General features: G+C 36.9%; 1 protein-coding gene across 1 annotated transcript; it reads right to left on the bottom strand.

Moving 5' to 3' along the window:
• Window positions 1-1633: 1633 nt before the first annotated feature.
• Window positions 1634-26267, bottom strand: LOC139116163 (nose resistant to fluoxetine protein 6-like). The gene is made up of 14 exons (XM_070678709.1): window positions 25899-26267; window positions 24697-24851; window positions 20799-20877; window positions 13426-13522; window positions 12903-13093; window positions 12049-12231; window positions 11762-11867; window positions 10668-10941; window positions 10016-10104; window positions 9454-9561; window positions 8253-8391; window positions 4595-4781; window positions 4159-4301; window positions 1634-3727 (listed from the first exon to the last, which is right to left on the bottom strand). Exons 1-14 carry the CDS (start codon window positions 26113-26115, stop codon window positions 3599-3601), a joined length of 2097 nt encoding a protein of 698 aa, XP_070534810.1. The 5' UTR covers window positions 26116-26267; the 3' UTR covers window positions 1634-3598.

Here is a 26267-nt window from a genome sequence, read left to right as displayed (position 1 = left end):
TGAAAAACAGTTCATATAAAGGAAAGTGATATGAGGCAACTCCACACATCGGCTCTATCAAGTTTGTTCAATATTACGATATGGTGAATAAAAGGATCATTGCATTTATTTTGTGTGGAATACATGGCGAGACACCAGTCAAATGATCCCCTTTAGATAGTGCCTATGCCATTGAGATATTGCAAGAGAAATCCTGAAATATGATTTCTTGGGTCAGAAGAAAAGGGAAGGAAAACATTGGGTGTACTGAGGTGTAAAGTAGACCTATGTAGTGCATGCTTATATCATAAGTGCTGGGAAAAAAACATAAGAATTGCGTGGTAAAAATATTTGTGCCGCCTATGGCGGCGCGCCGGCAAAGAATACCGTACATGAGAATAAAGTTTCCAAATTCAGCTAATTTCTGGTACATTGTGACAATTTTTTTTCACTTCTGTCTGTTATGACAATTATTTTTCCTCAGGCCATGACAGGATCAATTTTTTTTTTCTTCTATCTCACCTGGTGACAAATTTTTTTTCTCAAAATCCTCCATACCCCCCTCCCCCCGAAATCAAATGGTTCTCCCCTAATCCGTGAAGGTATGGAGGAAGTGCTATATCTCCATGGCGAAGGTAAACAAGCCAAACCAGCTTACTAAAACCACAGTGCTTTTGCTAAGGGCGGTAAGTAAGTAAATGTTACCGAGGTTCCCCTGTCATTTTACCCGGGTTCCCTTAGTATATCAATGCAATCAGGTTAGGGGACAGAAGAAATGTTACCTGGCCATTTACGGAATTTCACCAGTGTTCCCAAACCTTAGCAAAAACACTGAACCACTATTCAAGTCGCTCGATCACCGTGACGGACACGAGAGCACTTCTGCAAAAGGTGTGTATTTTTGTCGTCGTGGTAGCGAGGTACATCACGATCTCCGTGCAGAAAATTTCGAGATAAAAGACGGAATTGAGTCAACACTACAGGCCTACCATTCATTGTATTCGAGCAACGTCAATCTTCTGAGTGAAGCATGCTTCAATAATTGGCTCATCATGAGCGTCGGTCGTCATCGAAACGAAGGAAGCATCAGTTCCTATGTCAGGGATACATCGATTCAAAGAGAATGGCGGAAAAGTTGACATCTGCAATTGACATGACAGACCAAGTGTCTGTTAATGATGGCTACACCCAGAGTTCATCCGTTGCAACTGTAAATCATTATTCAGGTCAACAGTCTCGACCACTTGTAAACATTGGTTTCCCAAAATCAGCTGAGGTATCTCTTTTCGCAGGTGCTATGACCATCGGCAGAATTTTCCATATTTTTCCAGGGACAGCACCAAACACGATTTGGGATAATTTGATGGTGAAGTAATGCCGATTTAATCTACAAATGTAACCTCTTCTGCTTTTCTTTTTACATAACACACTTATTTTTATAAGTAATTTTTAATATTGCAACATTCAGCTATATGGCACCTAACACGTTTGAGAAATTTGAAAAATATGAAAATCCAATTATCCCAAATAAGTTCCAATCGTGTTACCAGTAGATGCTCGGACGTTTCCTCCCATTCGCAAAGTAATCCAATCAAACATTTCCAAAATTTTCCAAACTCAAGATAACAATGAAATAATTGAAGTTGCAGCAAAATTGCAATTGAAACTTTTTAATTTTCGATTTATTACGCTTGTGAGGTTTCCAACAGTTCAAATTGAAATAGAAGTACATGTATTCCTAAAGTATGCATGAGTTAATTGTTAACTTTACAAAATTAACAAAAAGTTCACTCATTCCTAGTTTGTCCATAGACAGTCTATGGTTTGTCGGATATTGGCTGTTGCATTAAAGACAGAAAAGATACAAATTATAGATTATTAAACTCTCTGCCATCCATGCTTTTTCAAAATAAGTGAATTGAACCATTAAAGTTATTCTTAATTATTTCATCACATATTGAATTAAATATTAATTTTCATATATCTCGTTTGTGTGACTATCTGTAGTCTAAATGTTCGTTGTAAAAATTGGATCATTAACTAATAACACATGATAACAGGGCGAGATCACGATTTGAACCCACGGTAATGCGACCACAATATATGAACTATACAAGTCAATGTGGTAGACTGAAAGTTCGTAGACACATATTTCGAAGATCTTACTTGGCTCCCAAGTATTATAAGTTGAATATGAATGTCTGCAATGACTGGACCAGTGCTAGCAAACCCTACATAGTCTCAAATGGAATTCCCAGTCCGTTCAGGACGCAAAACCGAAAGCAAAACAAAACATAGCAAAATAAAACAAAGACAAAATTATCCTTGTGTGACATTTCTCCGAATATGACGGTTTTGCAGGGGAACAAATGTTTGTTGGAAATCTTTGAAAGAAGGAGATCCACTTCATTCTAAGTCCTGCAAGGAGCAGGACTATTTAATTGTCAAGGGAGTTTTATATGCCCGTTACAAAACACGGACACTATACAAATACATACAAATTATAGAATTCACTAAAACACCAGCTGCTCTTTTTCCTAATTTGTTCGATTTATGTTCTCACATCTTATTAAAACATAAAACTCATTTTTGGAGATTAGAACCATAGATATCAAGAAAATGACAACGAGTAATGACCGTGTAAGGACAACTTACGGACAGTGATACGTTGCGCATTCAAAGTTTGCTTTGCTGTCAACGGAAATCCAATTTTCCATCAACGTAACAAGAAAGGTCATACTTTCACCTTTAACATCTTTTGTTTTCCAAATTTCATAAAATTTCGGCAAGAGTTTTCAGGTTTTGCCTCTAGCATCATGGCTGAAGCTGCTCCATATTCAAGATTCGAATTACTAACCTTTCAGTGATATTTGCAAAGTTTGTATAGAGTGAATATCGTTATATATTGGTTAGCAACCAAGAGAATGAAATTGACAACAAAGACGATAATAAATGAAATTCGACATTGCAGAGTCAAGTCCAACACATCAGAAACAATCTAACAGTACGAGTGTAAAATTGACTCGATAATGATCATTTTTGTAATCATGCACACCTTTATTCCAGACTTGTATTGGAACTTAGATCAGTAACTTGCATGAAAGAAAATTCCTGTAAAGCTCATCCAAAAGGCGAAAGAAAGCATACGTGACAACTCTACATAAACATACATACATACATACATACATACATACATACATACATACATACATACATACATACATACATACATACATACATACATACATACATACATACATACATACATACATACATACATACATACATACTGACATACATACTGACATAGTGACTGACATACTGACTGACATACATACTGACATACTGACATACTGACTGACATACTGACTGACATACTGACTGACATACATACTGACATACATACTGACATACTGACATACTGACTGACATGCAACTGACATACATACTGACACACAGACTGCCATTCTGACAGACAGACAGATAGCCAAAGAGACAGACAGGAAGACTGAAAAATAGACACTGGGCAGCTAATACCCTTTAACTTATTTTATCATATTTATATATATATATACGCTAAAAACGCCAAGGGAACACACGATACATTAATTTGTAAATTCTACGAATGTTTCTTTGCTGCGCTTGGTATCAGGACTGTTTCTAGACCAACCAAAGGGATCTCGACAGCCATAGTGGCAATGAAGGCAATTCCATAGCTGATGACCAGGATTCCTATGAATTCAACAACCTGCGGTGAATGAATGAAAACCATGTCAATTAATGTATGATTTTGTATCGAAATACTAGTTATCGTGACTATCCACGAATTATCTCATAATTTTGACTATTCACATGTTAACTTTTAAGCAACGATTTGATGAAGACTTGAAATGAAGACTTGATAGTTACAAGCTTCTTGATGAAAAACCAGATTGAAAATGATGGAAGTATCTGTAATTGTCTAGAACATTAATGGTAAGTCACATGTCATATTCGGATAATGTCGGTGCAGAACCATACTGTCATAACAAGAAAGTAAATTTCACTTCATCCAGGAATATGTAACTTAATTGTATTGAAAATGTCACTCATTAGCTTTAGAGATCAGCTTTAGAGTATAGTTTTCATACTGTCAGCTTGAGTGCACAAGATCTGTTAATTTGTTGTATAAATACTTACTAAGTGAAAATCTGTGTAGTACCATAGGCTTTCAGATCCATAGGTATATGAGAAGATAATTCCGAGATGGACCAGATATGCACAGTAGTTTATTTTGGCTAACGGTAGCCAGAATCTGCATGATAACAGTGCATTGACGGGACCTGATGAGGTACACAGACAAGATTCATAAAGAACTTTATTAACATAACGAAAACGATGAAAAACTTTAGTATTAGACAAGTTATATATGCTATCAAAGTGAATGAATTAGAATATTGACTGGCCGCAATGTACCATGGATTCAGATTATTCTAGTATGTGATATTTTACCGTTCTATGTTGTATCAAACGATGGAAAATAGAAGCAATGCATATATATCATAATGCACTTCGAATTTGTGTATTTCTTTTATCGAAATAAAATTAGAAGACTGCAGTTGTATTTTTGACTCACCTCCATTGCCGGTAGCACAGGCGAATACCACCCATCCAATCGACAGGGAGAACGCAAATCGATGCAAAACATTGTAGATGACTGCTGCAAACTGGGGTAAGCGATGACCTGTTGCTGTTGGATACACACCGTAAACAACAGCTAACGCGACAGCGGCAGAAACACACCAAAGGCACACATTCAAAATCTGTAGAAATAAACGATACCCATTACAGAGCGTTGTCCCACTTCTATTTATGTTTTGTTTTCATATTGTTTGTTAAATCATTTATAAATGTTTACATGTTTATCAAACTGCTAACAAAATGAGCGACAGGTTCGATAACATAGATAGCTCTTTGTGCAGACAATTGTTGCAGTGTTGCACAATTCCTAGTCACTTCACCAACAGCACTAGAACGGAACTTTGGAGCTTTTAGGGAGCCGTCGTTATTACAGCCTCGGGGTCGGAGGAATGTGAGGGGATCACTCAAAATATTGAAAAACTTCAAGGGGTTACTCAAAATGTTGAACGGAAGAAGGGGTGGTTTCTCAATTTTTTGTGCGAATTAAAATTGAACACCTCTCTCAAATTGCACCATTGTATTTTCGATGCGAGTGGAGGTACACCCCGCTCTCGTGCTCTCCCCTTTGTGTGTTTTAACGGTTTTACTAGTAAAAGACAAATTGAAAACACCTCTCAGATTGCACCAGGCTGTACCCTTATACTCATCAATTTCTCAAATTGTTCACAGGATCTCCGACAAAACTGAACTGTTGTGAATTCCTCCTTTATTATCACAGAAACATATTTTAATTGACTTTAGTTCAATGACCATTTTGATAACTAACTATACTATATTCAAGCTTTTCATCAGAAGCTGGAAGCGCTGGAAAAATGACACAATAGTGTCACAGATTTTCCACTCCTACATATTCTTTGGTCTTCAATCAGGCCAGAGAGAAACACATGGAAGACCAGGAGACATAATTACATCTACCAATAAACAAGTCATCGTTGATGACACAGTCCCCACTTGTTAATGGGTACTTTGATTACATGTCCTCAGAGAGGATAGAGTCCTCTCATTAATTAGGTCTGTGATAAAAATACTTTGATACAGATAGCGCTCAATGGCCAAGAATGACCTACATACAAGAAAGACCTACATATGTATGACTATAGGTTAATGTCCTTGTACCAAGTCTGAATAAAATCGGTTGAGATATGCCTGAGTATTATGGCTCTGTACATGAAAAAGTCGTAACAAAATGGCTGCACGGCAGCCATATTGGATCGTATCACAAAACAAATTGACATGCATATGTATGACAGTAGTCAATCTCCTTGTACCAACTTTGAATAAATTCGCTTGATACATGTCTGAGTATTATGGCTCTGTACATGAAAACATCATAATAAAATGGCTGCCTAGCGGCCATATTGGATCGTATCACATAACAAATAGATGTACATATGTATGACATAGGTCAATGTCCTTGTACCAACTTGGAATAAAATCGGTTGAGATATGCCTGAGTTTTGGCTCTATACATGAAAAATTGTAATAAAATGGCCGCCTGGCGGCCATATTGGATTGTATCACAAAACAAATCGACGTGCATATCTATGACATTGGTCAATGTCCTTGTACCAACTTTGAATAAAATTGGTTGAAACATGTCTGAGTTATGGCTCTGTACATGAAAAAATTATAACAAAATGGCTGCCTGGCGGCCATACTGGATCGTATCACAAAACAAATTGACATGCATATCTATGACATTGGTCAATGTCCTTGTATCAACTTTTAATAAAATCGGTTCAAACATGTCTGAGTTATGGCTCTGTACATGAAAAAATCGTAATAAAATGGCCGCCAGGCGGCCATATTGGATCGTATCACATAACAAATTGACATGCATATGTATGACAGTAGTCAATCTCCTTGTACCAACTTTGAATAAAATCGGTTGAAACATGTCTGAGTTATGGCTCTGTACATGAAAAAATTGTAATAAAATGGCCGCCTGGCGGCCATATTGGATCATATCACAAAACAAATCGACATGCATATCTATGACATTGGTCAAAGTCCTTGTACCAACTTTGAATAAAATCGGTTGAAACATGTCTGAGTTATGGCTCTGTACATGAAAATATCGTAATAAAATGGCCGCCTGGCGGCCATATTGGATCGTATCACAAAACAAATCAACGTGCATCTGTATGACATATGAAGTAATCCTTGTACCAAGTTTGAATGAAATCGCTCCTTGCATCTCTGAGATATCTGCGTGAACGGACGGACGGACGCACGCACGCACGGACGGACGCACGCACGGACGCACGCACGGACATGACCAAACCTATAAGTCCCCCCGGACAGTGTCCGTGGGGACTAACAATGGCCGATCACCGACGCAAGCCTGGTACTGTGGCGTACAGCAGCGTTAGCGCAGACTCATATTCCATAGCTTAGTTGACAATGACCCCAGTGCCGAACGTTCGATGTTCGGAAGCTGAATTTAGGTGGGCCATCGGAATTCAAACTTGTACTTTTTTGAGGACATGTTTTATCGATATCTCGCGATCCGCGCGCAGTCGCCACGTCAAATATCGACCGTTGGCATTAAAAAAAAATGTGTTTTAAAAATGTTACCAAGTGGGAGTGCCACTTTAAGTTATATAAAAAATGTATGAATACATGCAATTATTTATTTTTACCAAATTTGCAATTATTGCATCCAAAATTTCAGAGGTCAAATGTTTTGTTTGATGGAATATTTCAATCTTCAAACATTGTTAATTTTGTAAAACTTTTATAAGTAGTGTTTAGATCATGTCTTTTGAAGAATAAAAAAAATGGTATGTCACTGTGCTCAGCTGTTTACTTTTTGGCAAAATGAAACAAGGAATTCACAAATTGCATACTCCCTAATGATTGTCATTTTGGCGCTTTTAGAGCGGGTACCAACAATGATCCAGCCAGATTTGGATTAACTCAAGTCGGCTTAGACAAACAAATCCAAAATGTCCACCGATGCATTAACAAATTGACAAAAGTGAAAATGTAAGCACTTGTCTTCGGAATATTGCTCTAAAACTGTTGACGACATTCTATATTAAATCATTACATAATATTTATTCGTGCGTCATAAAAAAATAGTGTACGTCGTACATCTATGTGCAGAACTGTGCAACAAGTGTTTCTTTTTTCTGGGTGTACATCTCTAATAAATATTTGACCAAATGATAGTAGATAGGGACCTTGACAATTGTTGATCATGTACAGGGGATTTGAATTTTTTTAGTTTTTAAGGTATTGATTGGCGGATTTTGATCGTAATTCCGCAATTCCTCAAGCTACCAGAATTTTTGAATACAGCCTTAGGGTCGTTGGTTAGGGTTATGATCCCAATCACAGGTAAATGTCGAGGATCTTACTTATGTTTCCTGTAACGTATTTAAACGGGAATACGGGTGTTCATATTAAAATACAGTATCATAATTCGAAGCTATGAGTAGCAGGCGTCATTTTTCAGTAGTATCCATACTAAAACAGACACTTTGAATAGAAATTGGGTGATTTTAAGAGAGCTGTTTTTCACTCGCATTGATTATCATACACAGAAAAACGTGAATATTTTACATACCATTAAACATTCAATGACTGACCTTGTTGATTCTGACTGTATTCCCCTTTAATTTGAACAGCACGTAGCCTAGGCCAACACCGACAAGATACTGAGGTATTCTATAATATGGTTTGGAATATATCCATTCACCTGTTTCATATTTGGCTTGCCGATAAAGCCTATACATGAGAAAAATGATGATTTTGACAATCATTAGGATTTAGTATCGTCGTATTATTTGTATTATTATAAAGGTAGAATGCGCCTCGGGGGACAGATTTTCTGACTCAAATTTTCACAACATAATTTTGGTCTACCACGTGTCGGGACTCATTTTGAAGCACATGGAGAAAGCGAAATTTCACTGGCTTATTTTTGTGAAAATTCAAACACCTTATTTTTCTCAAAAGAGTTAATACAGGAATGGCGACTATTTTGAATTTTTATGTAGTGCCGGTAAATTTCGAAAAGGAATATTTTAATGTTTCCTCGTAAAAAGTTTGATTGGCGGAAGTGTCTTTTAATTTCGAAGCGCCAACTACCTTAATAGTAGATCGATTGATGTTTTGTTACGTTACAAAATATAGTTATGGTGAGAAACAGAGAAGAAAATTAAGGCCGAAGTAATTAAATTCTTTGTTTTGCGTCCCCGCCCGCTTAGAATTTTAAAGTTTTCATGAAAAACACACACGGTGTATTTGAATAGGAAATTTTAGGACATAACCGCTTAGCTTTTTTGAACTAAAATTTTGGTACAATTTTTATTTGCTGCAATCAAATTACATTGTGTAAATTTCTTGTGTGTGTTTTTCAGCGGCTTTCGACGCAAAACAAACAATTTAATTACTTTGGCCTAATTCTACCTTTCCTGAAATGATACAGAGAAGATGCAAATCTACAGATGGATAGATATGCTACATATCAATGAAGCATTAAAATAAGAACATTATAACTCGCAACTGGAACGATTTCCTTTGCTAAACTCATAAATACTGATTATGGCATTCATGTTAGATTTTGATCAGATTTTTGTACTCCATGGTGCACCACGGGAATAGCTTTGGCAGTGCATCGAAATTCCATTCACAATGGTTCTCCTTATCAGGTTCTGCTTTGTATGTGTCGAAGATTAGCTCCATAATAGTGGCGTCATTTTCGACAATAAAATCAAAGCTGAAGCTTCCCAGAAACAATCAGAGATACTTAGTTTACAGGCAGTGAGCAGTATTTCTCGTACATACCTTGTATCCATGCCAACGGGCATACCTTGAACAGTGGCTAGGTAGGCACATATTCCAAACGAACATAGAGTGGTTCCAATGCACAGAAACAGCCCAGCTTTCCAGGATCTGGATGATTTCAAAAGGGGCGTCACATGAGAAATGTACAAAGGTGGCACATGAGATGCTTCTACAACGTTACAGTTTAGTTTATGTTAATTACAGTGAAAAGATATGGTTTTGAAACATTTAGGATTTATAAGCAAGGGAAAAAGAGAGAAGAATAATGAAGATTACTGGACACTGACTGCATTTCACTTTTATACTAGATAACGCTGTTGGTCCTTAAGTTTATAAATTGTGTAAATTGCTAAAGGCTAAACAGAGAAATAGCAAAATTCCGTAAATTAAGTATTACCAAGTGTTTTCTACCACGAAATAACTCTTGTTTTGAGGTTCCAATGTTGTGATACGCTGTCGATTGAAGTCAACGTGAATTTTAACGGGCATATGGTGTAAACGTCATGAGTAGTTAAAACTGTTACAAGTGTTTTTACAAACAGACCGACCGTGCAAAACTTACTTGTAAAAAGTAACAATGAAGACTGGGCTGATGACATAAAGCTGCATGTCAACTGCAAGATACCACGACCATCCCATACACACAACATACTAGAAATAGGAGAATGATAAATGTATTCGTTTTATAATCATAACTAACATACAGTTGATCAAACTGCATCATATTCACAATTTTGTTTGGACACAAAAGTTCTTAACATGATAAAACATCGAGGGAAACAAAAAACTAACACCTTGCAACTAGTCGATGTCAAAAGGACAACATAAAACTTTGTATCGATGAAGCATTCTTAGGAACGAGAATATTATCTTATGGGAAAGATGATTCTTTAAGCCATGTTGTTTGCGAATTACAAATATTGAAGATTTGTTTTCTTCGACGTCGAAGAGTTCAACAAATATACCTTTCAATATTTAGTATACTTGATTAGAAGTCATTTTGAAGCAGTTTTTGCCGTTTTGTTTTTCATGCTTGCTCAGTAGCAGTGTCACGTTCTAAGCAATTTTGCTTCATATTTGACCATGCAGAAATCTCATACACGTAACACTCGCTAGCAATAAACTATCAAACTCTACTATTATAACACCAAACAAGGGCGATAGAGATTCCGATAATCTATCAAACACAAAAATGACAATAAACATGTATTTACTTCACGAAGTATTCCTGGGAATGGATATAGATTATTGATGTACAGCAAATTTGTCCACCAAATATTTTGACAAGTTTCCTGGGCGCTGTACCAAGAGAACCACCATACACCATTCCCCATGTGTAGAGTCAGCGTGGCGTACATCATCAGGCAAAACGCATATACGGGTGTCAGTCTCCAATAGCGATGTAAATAGAACAGCCACCAGCGGTGTTTTCCGGGCCCACCACACTTATCAAACTGCTGGAGTGTCCAGTAACTGGCCAACAGTCCACTGCAATGACAGCAAGACCGCGTTATTTCTGAACGGGGTAGATAAACAATATTCCCAAACCTATTCTTCTAATTGTTAGGAGACATTCAGCTGTTATGGCCTGATCCGGGTCGGCAGAATCAGGGCGTTGGGTCATTTCAAATGCAAATCTGTACAGTGGTGTCATGGTTTTATTTATTTTCACAAAGTATGGGGAGATTGGTTGGTCTATAGTAAAAACGTTACTGATCGAGAAGCTGTGTTTTAGTATATTAAAAACTATGCTTGACAACAAAGAGGATTCTCAGAGTGTTTTCATTTTCTTTGAGTAATTTCATTATTGTCTGCATACAATAATTATCTGTTTTATTATTATTTTGCCTGGACAAGTTTGTTTAGGCTTGTAATAAATTGTGCCAACATACTTATGACGTACATTCACGCAATGAACCCAATGAACTTCTGGAAAACTTTACTGTTTAAATAGATATATAGATACATAGAGACATACATAGATCAAAGATAAATACATAGTAGATACATAGATACATAAATGCATGTATACATACATCAAACTTATGTTTTATATACCTAAATATACCTATATATGTATATATATATACTTATATAATATATATATATATATATATATATATATATATATATATATATATATATATATGGCAATTATGAAATTATGACAGGTAACAGATGCACAAAACTTTTAAACCATGTCCATGCAAATAGTACGTCATCACCCTGTATACCCTGCAAATCTCTCTCTCTCTCTCTCTCTCTCTCTCTCTCTCTCTCTCTCTCTCTTAGAAAGTGGGAAGTTTACCTGAGGACAAAGAATGCCTCGACGCCGAGAAATCCTTGCCACAGGACGGTTGCTGTCCATCTCTTATTGAGAACATCCCATATATAGCTATAATTCTCTGCAAGTACTGCCATAATAAAATATATCAATAATGTAAATAATTTCAAGAAAAACAATCTCTAGTTTTAATGTCAAGTCAAATATCAAATAGGACGAAGTCTGACGAAATGTCCTGCTGTTTTGTATCTTTATTAGTCACTGTAAAGAGAAGGAGCATGGCAGTGAGAAAGCAAACACATAATACTCACTGAAGCCAGTAGGAGTTTGACCTATCCAGACGTACACATGCATCAAGACGATCCAAAACATACTGATTACACGGATGCCATTTAAACAAGAAATATTGCTCTGGAGCTGTCCAGCGTCAGTATGCATTATCTGTCGACCAGATTCAAGAACGGAGAAATTTCGTAGGCATTGAGTTATTGTGCCTGTAGGAGTGAAACAACATGCTTTAATAAATCAGAGAAATTATAAACATAATATATTTCTGGTGACCTATTTGTTTGTCTGTCTGTCTGTCTGTCTGTCTGTCTGTCTGTCTGTCTGTCTGTCTGTATGTATGTATGTATGTATGTATGTATGTATGTATGTATGTATGTATGTATGTATGTATGTATGTATGTATGTATGTATTACCGTATATCCGTATATGTTGCAGAGAGACGATATACTCCTTCAAATAACTGCAAGTATTACGTGGAAATTCCTTATATATCCTTATTCACAGCAATTATAGGACGGTAAACTTATCAGAGTTTTTGGCGTCTTAAATCTCGATGCAATCACAAACTGTTGGGGCGACATAGACATAACATTACTTTAAATACTAGAGTAACACGATTGGAACTAATTTGGGACAATTGGATGGTGAAGAAATGCTGATTTAATCTACAAATATAATCTCATATGCTCTTCTTTTTACATAACACACTTGTTTTTATGAGTAATTTGCGATATTGCAACATACAGCTGTACGGCATCAAACACTTTAGAGAAATTTGAAAAATATGAAAAGCCAATTATCCCAAATTAGTTCCAATCGTGTTAATGTATACGTGTACGTGTTTGCATTTATGTGTAAAGGAAAACAGTTATGTACCTCGATAGTTGGTGCTGGAGGTCATGGAAAATTGACTGTCTTCATTAAGCTGATTAAGGTCTTGACTCTCCGTCTGGACTACTAATTCATAGTCAGTTTCACGTTTGGATGGATTTTCTGATTTCCTTTTACAAGTGACGTCAAATGCTGTGCCAACAATTATAACCGCCACTAATATCGTACATACAACTCTTAAAACAAATGAACGGAAAAGAAAACACACAATAGGTAAAGAATATTGTTAACACAACCCTACTATTTGTTAGCACTGTATTGCGAGATTATCGGTATGTCACAGAAGGACGCACACACGTGTGTAGTGCAATAATGTTTCGTTTTTGCAAAGGAAGAACCGATTCCAAAGTCATGGTGTTACACAGTTCCAAATTCAGATATTTGACCCGCTGAGGGAGCACCATGTTGTGGTACACGTCATGTGGTTATGTTCAATGTTTACAACTAACGCACATAAACTTTTCCATTCCACAGACTGCTTTGAATGCTTGTGTATTTGTCAGCTTACATGGCTACGATATCTCGTGTGCGTAGAGAATAATCTCGAACACAATGAACGGACGTTGAATAGGCATTATGGGGACTGGACTGTTGGTGTCGAAATCCTGAAAAAAATAAGAAATTGCAAGTATTATTTATAACAATAACAACAGCAGCAACAACATCAGCGGCAGTAGCAGCAGCAGCAGCAACAACAACAACAACAACAACAACAACAACAACAACAACAACAACAATAATAATAATAATAATAATAATAATAATAATAATAATAATAATAATAATAATAACAAGGCAGTATTGCTGAAGGCAATGAGTACTTGGGCCGAGATAGAGTAATTTTGAGGACAATATATACTACTATTCAAATATGGTCTTGAATTTCCTCCTGTCAATTAGGCATTTGATTTACTGGTTATTAAACGAAGCAATCGCATGACAACGGCAAAATATGTCTAGCAACTTTTGTGGAGTTTGAGGCAGGGGTTCTTTATTTATAGTGAAAATTGCTTAAACTCCTTAAATATTCAAATTACAGCAATTTCTTTTGTTCTCGATGGTAGATGTCTAATATTTAGATGGGCATATTAGATTTCTACCCTATAGTTATCCCTATATACCAAAATCGGACATCCAGCTCTATTGGCTTGCTCAGAATTAGATATGCGCATAATTAATGAGGTACAATATGTGGTGTCATAAGGTGTCCCATCATACCAAATATGAAGGGTGTAGCACTTGTGGTTACTGAGTTGTGGACAAATATATCTATTTGAGGTCAAAGGTCATTGAGGTCACGTGACATTTTGTCAAAATAATTGTATTGCTAAGTTATTCCTATATACCAAAAATCAGACCTCTAGCTCTATTGGCTCGCTCGCTTGAAAACAATCTCATAAACCTGGCCATATGGGCAACTGTGTATGGGCAGCTGGATACTTGACTTCCCGGAGAAGGCGAGCTGTCACGTTCAAGCTCAGGATTATTTGTCGATCAAATTTCAGTAAATTTACCTTACCTAGATGAAATTTTGTCTATAGGCTGAAATTTCGCCGAATTTTGACGAAATTGCATCGATTTTTCAGGTTCATATCCGACATTTTTGAGTTTTGAGTGCAGACAGAAATAAGTTTTGAGGCAACATGGCTGCGACCCCATGTTGACCCCGGTATCTGCTAAAGTACAAGTGCAGGTTGCGGGCTACGGGCTGCGGGTTTTTAGAATTATGGCTAGATTTCTAATATATGTAATATGGCATTTAGTATATAAGAAATAAAACCTTTAGAATGTGTCTATTATAAATAATGATGATCAGGTCTATCGTACAGTATCCCTTTTCCTGCGAAGTCCATATTTCACCATCAGGTCAAGATGGTTAAAATTAATGAAACACTACTATATGGTGTATTTTAACGTAATACTGTATATTTGAAGGCTGTTGAAAACATCAATGCTGTAAACTTGATTTTTTGGACTAAAGATGCAATAACAGACCAAACCAAATGGGTGAAAATACGTTAGGGACGATTCAGAATTTACTTCCAGGGGGGGTGGAGGATTTTCAGGGGGGGGGCCACCCATTTTTCCCAAGAAAATTTAGGGGGGGCCAGACAAAAATACCACAATCTTTTAGGGGGGGCCAAGGAAAAAAAACATCAATTCAATATTTGCCCAGAATTTCTGATCTCTACAAAAGAGAACCATAGTTAAACTCCTTTAGCTGCCAAATTCGGTAATATTCACAGTGGTTTTGTTTTATGCATCTACTGCAGTATCTTGTTCTCCTCCCTGAAGCGTCATGAAATGTCCAGTATTTAGCATGTCAACACAAACCATACAGTGAACAGTCAGGGTTGTTTTGTTGAAAAGAGATCTCGGATCAAGTCCAGACTAGAATTCATTTATCAACAATAACAATGGTCATTTATGTTCACACTGGTATGTTGCTAAATACAGCATTGGGTGTTCTATGTAGTGATAGAATAACAAACAAATGCTGATACACAGAGATGAACATTGAACAAATGCTAAAAATTACAGCAAATGTCTTTTTAAGGTTGGGTTTACCTTGTAGCTTGTAAAGCAGTTGAAAGTTGTATGATAAAGAAGTGTTAATTTATGCAAATGTATGCAAATCACCTGATTTCTTGGCTTCTTTTGCCTCCCAATTTCAAAATTTCCAAACAATTTTACTCCACTCCGGTGGGTCAAATTTTCTGAAATTTCACATTATATTTTTACATGCTACATAACACAACGACTATCAATGGTTTTGTTTGGCAATAAAGCTCTTACATTTTTAATAAGAGACATTTTGAATAAGAGGCATTTTAATTTTGCTGATCATGATTTTAATCAATTATTAGTGTGTCAGTCTTTAAACCCCTACAATTTTAAAATGAGGATGGATAATGCCAAATAAAATAGTTGTTTTTTTCTACATATACTCTCCTTTCAAGTGAAATATTACATTTCAGAAAATACTGTCTAGTTTTTGACTTAAATTAATTTTTATCATTAATACCAAAATTGAGGTTTTTTACCCCAAATATACACCCACTTCATCCTTTGAGTAAACTACTGCTACCATACTAAACTTTAGAGTCTCTGCTTGTTGAAAATATATGGTATGAGGGGGTTTCCTTGTCATCTTTGATGAGAAATATTGCTTTGAAAAAAACTGTATTGGCAACATGCAGCTCCACCTTAATTCAAAACAAAACAACTTGCTACTCTGCCACTTCTTAAAGTAACATGGTCACGTTGGTTCTCTGGGATTTTGTCAGTGTCAGTGTCTGTGTCACTATCATATTCAGAACCAACACCATCATCATCACTCTCAATGACTCCATTGACAGAGGTTTCCAATTCAGAGTCACTGCTATCTGACTCTGACTCATCTGTGACATAAGTTGTTACAATATCTTTCCCTGACAGTTTTCTTAAATTGAATGAAGGTTGTGCATGTATATGTGCGGTTATAATTTGAACTTTTTCAGCTTTCAATTTTTTTTTGTTTTGGTAATTTATGTTTATCAAGGTATTGTTTTAATTCTTTTACGTTTAAATTTTGAAGGTTCCCACTCAAGAGCAACTTTAACCAGTCATAGTCCTCGTATTTTTATCCTCTCTTCTTTTCTGCTCCTTTTTTCTATGTTTCATTCTCATCAATTTTACCCTTTCTAAATTTTTTAAATGTTCTACATAACTTTTTACGGTGCTTACATCTACTATAAACTTTTTTGAAAATAAATTTATGGCCATCTCATCTTCAAGTTGCTTTTCAGCGAATAGTTTTTTAATGTTTAAAATAAAAATATTATGTATTACTGTCAAAAATATATGGTGATAAATTTACAAAAGGGTTGATTTTCCAATAATCCTGTATGGGCATCCAGAAGATCATGTGGCACTGCATCAATGCTATGGTGTCGGATTGTTGAAATATTGTGTACACAAGAAATTTGCTGTAGTCCAAGAAGTGATCTCAGTGTGTATGAGGCTAGGAGAAATGTGGATAGGCTTACACATTGTGTATTGATGCTAATACTTTTGTGTCCCATTCATTCTGATATGTATAATCAAAGATTTCACAGTGGCGGCTGGCAGAAAAGGCAAAAAAACAAATTAACATGTATTGTTTCGTGTCATCTGAAAACATGTGCATCATGACTATTTTAAATTAAAGTTTGTTAAAAAAATTTGAAATATGAATGCTCTGTCAATTTTGAAAAATACTGCTGACAAAATGTGAACTTTGACTTACACAGGGTAATCTGCATTTTAATATGAACATTGGATTGTGAATGGAATGAGCAGAATAACATGTGAATTCATGTTTTGGATAAGGTGTTTTGTTCAAGAAATGTTCTAAAATATTCCTCAGCAATTGTTGCTTTCAGTGGCAGCTACTTGGTCTTATGACAACCAAATTAGAAAAAAAGAGAAAATTAAAAATAAGTTGGCTTTCACCAATTTAATTCCTACTGTTTAAAACTTTCACCGTGAGTCTGCAAATATTCAGCATCATCAAATGAAAATGTATGCTGAACGTGTGCATGTACATGTACATCTCACTTTCCAGAAATATCTGGATATCTGCAAATGATGTACCATTAAACTTCAAGATATATATCACTGTGCCAATTATCTGCTCCTCTGATTTTCTGTTCACTATTTCTAACTGACATCTTCGCTTGTCTTTGTGTGCATCATATTATCAGTGAGACATAACGAAAAAAGTATTCATATTTAGTAATTAACTTTTCTTCAGAAATTTACAACCAGATATGTTTATTGCTACCCTTTCCAAAAGTGTGCCACTTGCAGTCCCTGCAAATCATTCTTTTTATAGTCACATAACCCTGAAATGATTTGTTATATCATCGATTATATGTCCACTACAGTTCCTGCAACTTGTTAGACTGGATATGTCTATAATGTATAAGCATGCATGTATATAATAGGGGGGGCCATGGAAAAAAAAACAGGAAAGATGAGGGGGGGGCCATAGATTTTTTCTATAATTTACTAGGGGGGCCGTGGAAAAAAATCACCCAAAAATAGAAAATCCTCCACCCTCCCCCTGGAAGTAAATTCTGAATCGTCCTTATGTTTCTGAAGAAAATCAAAATCTGCTAAACTAAAAGCGGCGATTCCGAGGACCAATTTATTTATTCCGAGCTGCCTGGCCATTACAAATAATTAGGGATCTGAATCACTTTTCTTTCTTGCCATGGATGTGAGTGAGAAATATACGTAATACCAGACTGACAAAAAAAAATCGCGCCTCGGAAATGTCGCCACTTATCGCGGAATGAAAATTGTTACATTTCTAGTATCAGGCCATAGGAAGTAAATTCTTTGTAATGCATCCATTCAGAATTCGGTTCCAGGGCAACTCATACAGAAAATTAAACAATGCCTAGGTAAATGCAATGCATAAGGAAAGATTGACTTAAAAAAGCGTAGAAGTGATGTGTATTGTAAATGCCGTGTATTTTTCATGAAATCTTTAAAAAGAAAAAGACGTACAACAAAGGACTTAGTTTACTTTGCCGTTTCGGTTCAAGCGAGGTCGCGACCTCAGAGAACGACATTCTGCTAACATTTTACGCGAGAATTTCAGTGGGAAAAACACACCGGTGCGTTGCCTTATTTTCAGGAATCGATCTAATAGGAATATTTTTGGATGAGTTTGTGTTCTGCAGCTCTCAATAATTTATCTCCTAATATCATGAACGTATGACTTGCACCTGCAGTATGATAGACGCTCCATGCCGGTATGCCCACTTCAAGCATTTGATCCAGCGTGACTTTGAAAAGTTTCCTAGGACTATAATCGTGTTCACCACAATAAAATTATTTGAAACGGCGTTGAAAACGATTTCGAAAATTGTGCTTTTATCGGCGGTTGAACTAATCTGAAGTGTGAGAAGGGCGAAAATGATATCAAAAAACACACATTTTTTCATGCCCGCAACCCGCAACCTGCAAAATAGCGCATCCGGTTGACCCCTAGCCCCGCGTACGATGCTATGTGCTACAGCTAACACACAGCATCGTACGCAGGGCTAGCGAGAGAGTTGCCGACATCGACGGTTATTTACGAGAAGTGAATGAAAGACTGTCATTTTTGGAAGCGATCGAGTAGCTGAGGTAGGCTGGGATACGACTTGGGTCCAAGAACGCTGAATTTCGGCAGTAATTTGGCTTTTTACGTGAAGTCCCAAAATGGATTTGAAGTCACCGACCCTACGTACGGGTCTTTGCAGGGCTGTGGTGAGCGGGGCGATTAGCTGTAGCGGAACACACAGCATCGTACGCAGGGTAGTTGACCCAAGTGAAAATGTGTTCGCGATCAAATCTTCCTATATTTTTTTCAGAATTTTCGACAAAATCATTGCTTCTTAAATCTTTTGTAAAATATAAAATACTAAAAAAAATGCGATGTGCCATGTCTCCAGATTTCTAAAACATCGTTCGTTGACCGTTCGACGGAATACTCATTTCGCAAACTTGTGACGCAGTTGAAATTCAATACTGACCGCCAATAATCTTAATGAGACGAGATCATTCTAAACCCCGGTTCTAGACATCCTCCAAATTATCCAACCATTCGCGTTAGAGTTCAGCTCGCTTAGAGTATCATAACATTCTTCGGCCTTAGTTTAGATCGACCCTAATCTCTCCCATTTAGGAAACAAATACACAAGCTACCTCGACAAAACTTCGTGCACCATCCAGGACCAAACGCACTACAAATCTGTCTTGACGTCATCATTCCTTACATGGTAATCGGCATACCGTATTTTTTAGCAAAGGAGACACAGAATACGTCGGAGTATTCAGTTTCAAAACGTATTACATTGTGTGATGTTGTCAAAAAAGGTAATGTTACTGCAGTGGTATAAATTACAAAACACAAAAGTTCAAATCAGTTTATTTTGGACTGGCTTTACCCAACATTTCATATTGTTTCTTATGCCAGATTTGACCACGTACTTACTGGCGACCCCTTTACATGCAAATTTTGTGTCAAATGGTGTGTTCTCCTGGAAAAACAAACGTACGATTTCTATATGAAGGCGTCGAAATTTGCCCACAAAACTCGAAACCACCCCTATGGGGTGTACATAGCTATTTTGAACGAGCTTCTCGAATCTGCAGCTCTATTTCGAAATGATGATCTGGTTTTCTCAGCTCAAGGATAAGTGTTCTCCATCGCTGTGGGCATTACTATTCTCATCTGGGGGTACAGTTTCCAGTCGTAATGTTTTTCATTGTGTCCGGGATATAAAACCTTTCCTTTTCAAACTTTCAGTTTGATTAACACTAGTCCACATCTTGTCAGTGATTAAACATGTTTCAAGTTTAAATGTTAAATTCTGGTCTCGAGCCCTCCTGTTCGACCAAACTGAAATTACCCCTCCCACTTTGGCTCGTCCAGTGGGTGTAGCAAGGGTCGTGCCATCGCTTAGGAAACGGAGGGTGCATTAATTGTTGCATTTCGATGCACATTTTGATTATATTCAGAAGATTTTGTGGCAAAAACTCAGATAGAGAAGCATTTATATTCACATCTCACTTATTCATGACTGGCTGAGAGCAGCACTTCCATTAAGTTAGCATCATTACGCCATTTATTATGCCAAGAAAGATGAAGCCAAGACATTTTGCCCTCCCTGGTCTCAGCCAGAAATGGTTATACCTTACAGAGTTTTTTCCCACGGAATGAAAACAAATGTACTTGGGCTGAGGCCCAAGTACAACAATAATAATTTCACAATGAAAATTATTATGATCATGGTAGTGGTGATGGCGTTATCAATGTAAGAGTAAATTTCATGGAAAAAATACCCATTAAATAAGTTTAAATACCTCCTGAGACGAATATTGCCACATCATCTTCTGTACAGGAATCTGGGAAACATGTTCCGATGAAGAGCGTTGTTTCGTTCTGCGAGACATAATAAAAGGGATAAGTAGAATTTTGTCGCGCAATCAACGCCGAAATTAATCAGTTTGAGTTACAGCACTGTCGTCTGGAAATTATACCATTTTTAGTCAGGATGCCTTCCATTTGAAGCATCGCACTTCCGTTTTTAGCTGAAACACATTGGTTTTGAGTACAAGCAGATTCATTTTGAGTCAAAACACTTCATTTGAAGATAGCATACATTTTGACAAGTTAAGCTGATACCATTTTTCACCTGTACACTTTTGATTCGAAGACGAGGGTATAGGAACCATAGTGACACGCATAATTAAAGCATTCTGTCTGGCGCGTAACGACGGATTTCTGTGTCATCTCCACCCCATTGTGGGTCACAGGTGATTGTAGTTGCCAATGTGGTATACGCAAAAAAATGGTCTTTACATTATTCTACACTGAACACTCCTCATGCCTGCGTGTGAGGTGTGTCGGGTCTTTGCGAACCTACGCAAATTACGGCTACGTCACGCCATATAGCTAATCAACTCTTTACATAAATCATCCAAACATAATATACACTTACAATACATACACTGCTATACTCAAAACACAAACAATCACCATATGAACTATGTGCGGAGTTTACCTTGTATATCACTTTAAATATTAATCAAAACACTTTAGCCTTTGTCTTTTATAATATTGAGTAACTTATCATATTTATGTCCATTAACCACAACGTGGTTACAATATTCTCAGCCATAAGTTTGAATGCCGCAAGTTTGCTGTTAACTTTGTTTCTTTAAATCGAAATCACGTCGACAATTCAGGTCGTAAGTGATACAAGCACATTGCTCCCAGTGTTTTCTCCGAATTAGGAGTATCATAACCCTTGCACGGTAGTGAATTTTATACATTTTAAACACTCTTCACACATGAGACACCAAGACACCAACAAATACCACAAGGGATCATGGACTGAAATTAACAGCACAACTGAAAAGTGAGCCTCTTTAGATCTTCTGCCGATAAAATATTACTGTCCAAACAATTTTACGATGCAAAAGAACACTGTAAAAGAATGTACGTTTTTTAAAAGGTGTTTTAAAAATTTATTATTTATCCTCCATCTGGTCGAGTAACTTTGACTTAAATTTGTTATTAAAGACATGACACTGAAGCCGACGCTGAGTAGCGTCATTTTCAGAGTCACCAAAAAAGGTCATGTCAATCCGGTGATGAAGATCATGCCAACTTTAAGCTCGTAATCTGGAGAGCAAAGCTCAAATCTGCAGAGCACACATGTATATCAAATCTGACGAAGAAATTACAATCAGCAAATCTGAAGATTAGGATATTGTATTCTGAAGAGGGACAGTGTCGTTTTCGGCAACAGTATCCATGCAACTCATGAACATTCGCATTTGACAAGAAATCGAAATCAGTGTCCTAGGGGTGCTTGTAACTTAGGGAGCGTTCTGTATCATGGCCGAGGGTGGGCCTGCAAATTCTTCCTGTAGGCTACATCAGTCAAAATAAGTGAACCCAGCTACCAAATTGCACCCAGCTACCCGATAGACTGACACCCCTGTCGCTTGGCTTGTCTCGCCAGAGCAGTTACTGTCCTGCCAAGCGGCGTTCACTCCACGATCTAAGCACCAGCCAAGCACCTGGCCTTTCAGTCTACTGAGGTTCATTCCTTAAATTTTATTCTGTTTTGATATTTGTTGTATGCCTACAGACTTGGAGCAAGTTTACCATTGCACGAGAAAATGGATGAACACCCTTTAAGATTACAAAAATTCCATGACCCCTCCCCAATCACTTGAGTAAAGCAGCACACACAAACACCTCTTGAGGTGGGGGGGGGGATAAAATCCAATAAAATATTCTGAGATTTTTTCATATGACACCCCAAACAAAGTCACAATGCGCTAACGATCAAATCTCCCTTTCTTACTTGCTAAAAGCTTGAAGTCCCCTAAAAGAGATTTGACAGAAATTACAGGTGGTTGTAATTTTTTGCATAAGCATTTTTGAAGGGTCATGAAATGTCACGCATGCCTTTTGGGGAGGGTCACAATTTATCGCGAAACTATTAGAAGGCAAAATGGTGGCTGATATAATGCTTTGTCCTAAAATATCACATCACATTTCATGGGAGTGTATTGCGCACACAATATTTTACCATAAAAGACAATCTATATCTGTGCATTAATTCACACATTTCTGATGATTCATGTAAATGTACTTTGCTTGCAGTGACAGGTAAAAAGTGCGTGTGTTTACAAAAATTTGATATTTGGATTTAATTGATAATGTTGATACACTTTACATGGTAGTCTATGAGAAAACTAGCAATATCTATGCATTTATAGACGTCTAATAATTGACATAAATGTACTTGATTGGAATAGCATTGTTACAACTCGCATGCGTACAAAAACTTGATTTTGGAATTTCACTGAAATGTAGATTACTGTACATGGTAGTCTATGAGGAAACTATAAATAATAATTTCCTATAAAAACAACCTAAATCTCTGTATTTATAGACTTTCGATAATTCATTAGACAAGGGTTGCTGCAAGTGAATGTTTGTGCAAGAAATTTGACACTGAAATGTTTGTGTATGGTCGTCTACGAGGAAAACTATGAATAATTGTTTTCAGATACAAAATTAGCTAAATCTGTGTATTTATAGACATTTTATAATTCATTTTATAGTTCTTGATTACACTAGAATGGTTACAAGTGGATATGTGTGCAAGAAATTTGATTTTTGAATTTCACCGAAATGTTGATTCACTATATATGGTAGTCTATGAGGAAACTATGAAAACTTTTTTCCAACACAAAACTATAGCTAAAAGTATGTATTTATAGCCGTTTGATAAATCATTTATACCTGATTAGACTTGGGTGGTTAAAATGTTTATGTGTGTGCAAGAAAGTTGAGTTTGAAATTTCACCGAAATGTTGATTCACTATACATATGACTATACTATGAATACTTTCTGGATTTTGGCCTTGATGAATGCCCCTTATAGAATATCCCTAAAGATGCCGTAATTAATTATCGTAATGTTCTCGTTCCACTCGTGTTAAATTGTCAAGGAGTTTAAATGACCAAGTCACCACGGCTGGCACAAGAGACATTAGAATCAGGTATGTGGTGGGACACAATGATTGAATCATCGGTCTGTTGCACGTCCTTGCTGAAATAGCTCGCAATAATCACTGTGGTCGATAATACACTGTTCTTAACTTTTGTTCATCCACTCTTGAAGTCTCATTAGGAGTAACCTTTGAATCCTTTCTGTTCATTTATCATCAATAGCATTTCTTTACACAATGGATCGTGTTTATAAGGCCGATAGTTTGTATTTCAACATACTATGGGATGAAGAATAAAAACTATATTTTGTGAACAAAATAATGAAAATATCATCATAAGTTGAAGCTTTTGTCCTTTTAAGGTTACATGCGCCTCGTTGACGGATATTCAGACTCTCAAACCTTTACAATTCTTTTCTGATCTACCACTTGTTTTCACCGTCTTAGATTTTCGAAAATCGAAAATGTAATTTTTCTCCATAGAGTTAACACAGGGGTGGCGGCTTTCAAATATCGGTTGATATTGGGGAAATTTGTTTCTCTAGTACCAAAATTTGCACGGTGACGCCGACTTTTATTCTTGATTTTGAAAGAGAATGGTTGAAAGATTCCTTGGGGAAAGTTTGAACAAAAGTTTAAGGCTTTCCTTTTCGAGGCGCATACTACCTTAAACTATATCTCAGTCTCGAGGCAAAAGATGAGAGTACAAACATCACGTGACACATACTTGGCTGAACAACGTATTCGTGACGCAATACTGGCCTCCAAAATGAAGATTTGTTTTCTCAGCTTTCCCCCGCCGACACATCCAATAATGACCGAGGTCTTGCCGATCATAGGTCACGTCATAATCTGTCCTGAATGAGCCGCTTGATTCGTACACTGTAAAGAACATAGTAAAGGAAGGTCACAGAACTGGCGTCAGTGATGTTTTGAAATACCTATAGTTCGACGGTTTGTAAAGACACCATGGATCCAGGTGAAGTGTGAGAAATAAACCAAAGAAAACTTTTCTTACTAAATGTGTAATTCAGCTTTTGACAGTAGTATGCTAAGTAAAACGTTTCAGAACAAACATGTATTCTGTTTGCCGCTTTGACCCATTGGGTTCCCACGCCGTCAGATAAACATCGGCCAGGACTTTACACAATGAAGCAAAGGGGAAGCAAGGACTAACAACCGTGGGAGGAATTGGTCCTATTCATTCTCCCTTTAGTATCTGTAATATTTTCAATGAAGGCATGCATCAGTTACCAACTGCTGCCCCCCCCCCCCCCGGTGCATGGAGTTTGAAAACAGTGCTACGTGTTCTCCGTGGTCGACCTTTATTAATGTCGCTTACCTAGGATTTGGTCACGATTTACTTGACAGGACAGACGGAGATTATTTGAAATTTACCAAATAGACTGGCGTATGTGACGTCATATTGCCAAAAAATATATATAGTAGATGCTGCACACTGTACATGCGCTAAGGAAATACCATGCGCCCGATGAAATCGTCTCTTGTTTGCCTCCATGATTTCACATGTGTTTCTGACATGTGTCATCACATTATATGGATAATTGACGGCGTCCATTATTAGATGTAAAAATATATTTACGAACTCTTAGATGCTATCTGTCTTTATCTTAAACATTAAACAACCCATGTTTGCTATTCCCGCGAGAAACCATATTATAAATAATTGTTACGTTATAAAAAAAGCAGTCGACAAATAGATGTTTGTCAATAAATTGAAAAAAGCCTCACGTCCTTTTATACAAGCGATTTCAAAAATGCGAAAACCAAATGCACTGCCCGATATAGGGGTAATGTTAACTGCCCGGTGTTGAATCAGATAGCATGAGAAAATAAAATTAACAATTGCCTAAGGCTAATGTAGAGTTACTTTATACTAAAATGTTGACACAGGACTTGCGGACTTACTTTCTCGTGCGTAGTTCTTTGCCATCAGCAGATCCAGACCAAACTCCTGCATGTTACGGTAACATGACAGTGTGACGTTCTTCAGTGGGTTCCCTGTAGCGTTAGGGTTTGGCCACTCTGTCAGTACGGCAAATACAGGATCCATGATATTCGATTTGAGCGCACTTGCCATGAGCGAAGTTGCCATAAGTACGAAGAGATTGCAAATAACAAACATGGCACAACCCAAATAGTGTATGAGAGCGTTTAAAGGATAACGTTGGATTTCACTGACGGTACAGTGTAATTGGCAACCTGGAGAACTAGCTTATGATCAATGCAGAGACAACAACCGTAGCAGCCCACTTCCGAATGTCGTGAACGTTCATT

Source organism: Ptychodera flava, chromosome 17 (genome assembly GCF_041260155.1).
Source record: "Ptychodera flava strain L36383 chromosome 17, AS_Pfla_20210202, whole genome shotgun sequence".
In the NCBI taxonomy this organism is placed as follows: domain Eukaryota; kingdom Metazoa; phylum Hemichordata; class Enteropneusta; family Ptychoderidae; genus Ptychodera; species Ptychodera flava.
Note: the sequence above shows the minus strand (reverse complement) of the source record. Positions and strands in the feature narration are given on the sequence as shown.

What these genes read in the sequence shown, in the direction of transcription:
- LOC139116163 (XM_070678709.1), bottom strand. Translation starts at nt 26,115, where the DNA reads ATGTTTGTTATTTGCAATCTCTTCGTACTTATGGCAACTTCGCTCATG. An exon ending in AAAGAACTACGCACGAGAAA is followed by an intron (nt 24,852 to 25,898) that starts GTAAGTCCGCAA and finishes TGTTCTTTACAG; the next exon opens with TGTACGAATCAAGCGGCTCA. An exon ending in ACACGAGATATCGTAGCCAT is followed by an intron (nt 13,094 to 13,425) that starts GTAAGCTGACAA and finishes ATTTGTTTTAAG; the next exon opens with AGTTGTATGTACGATATTAG.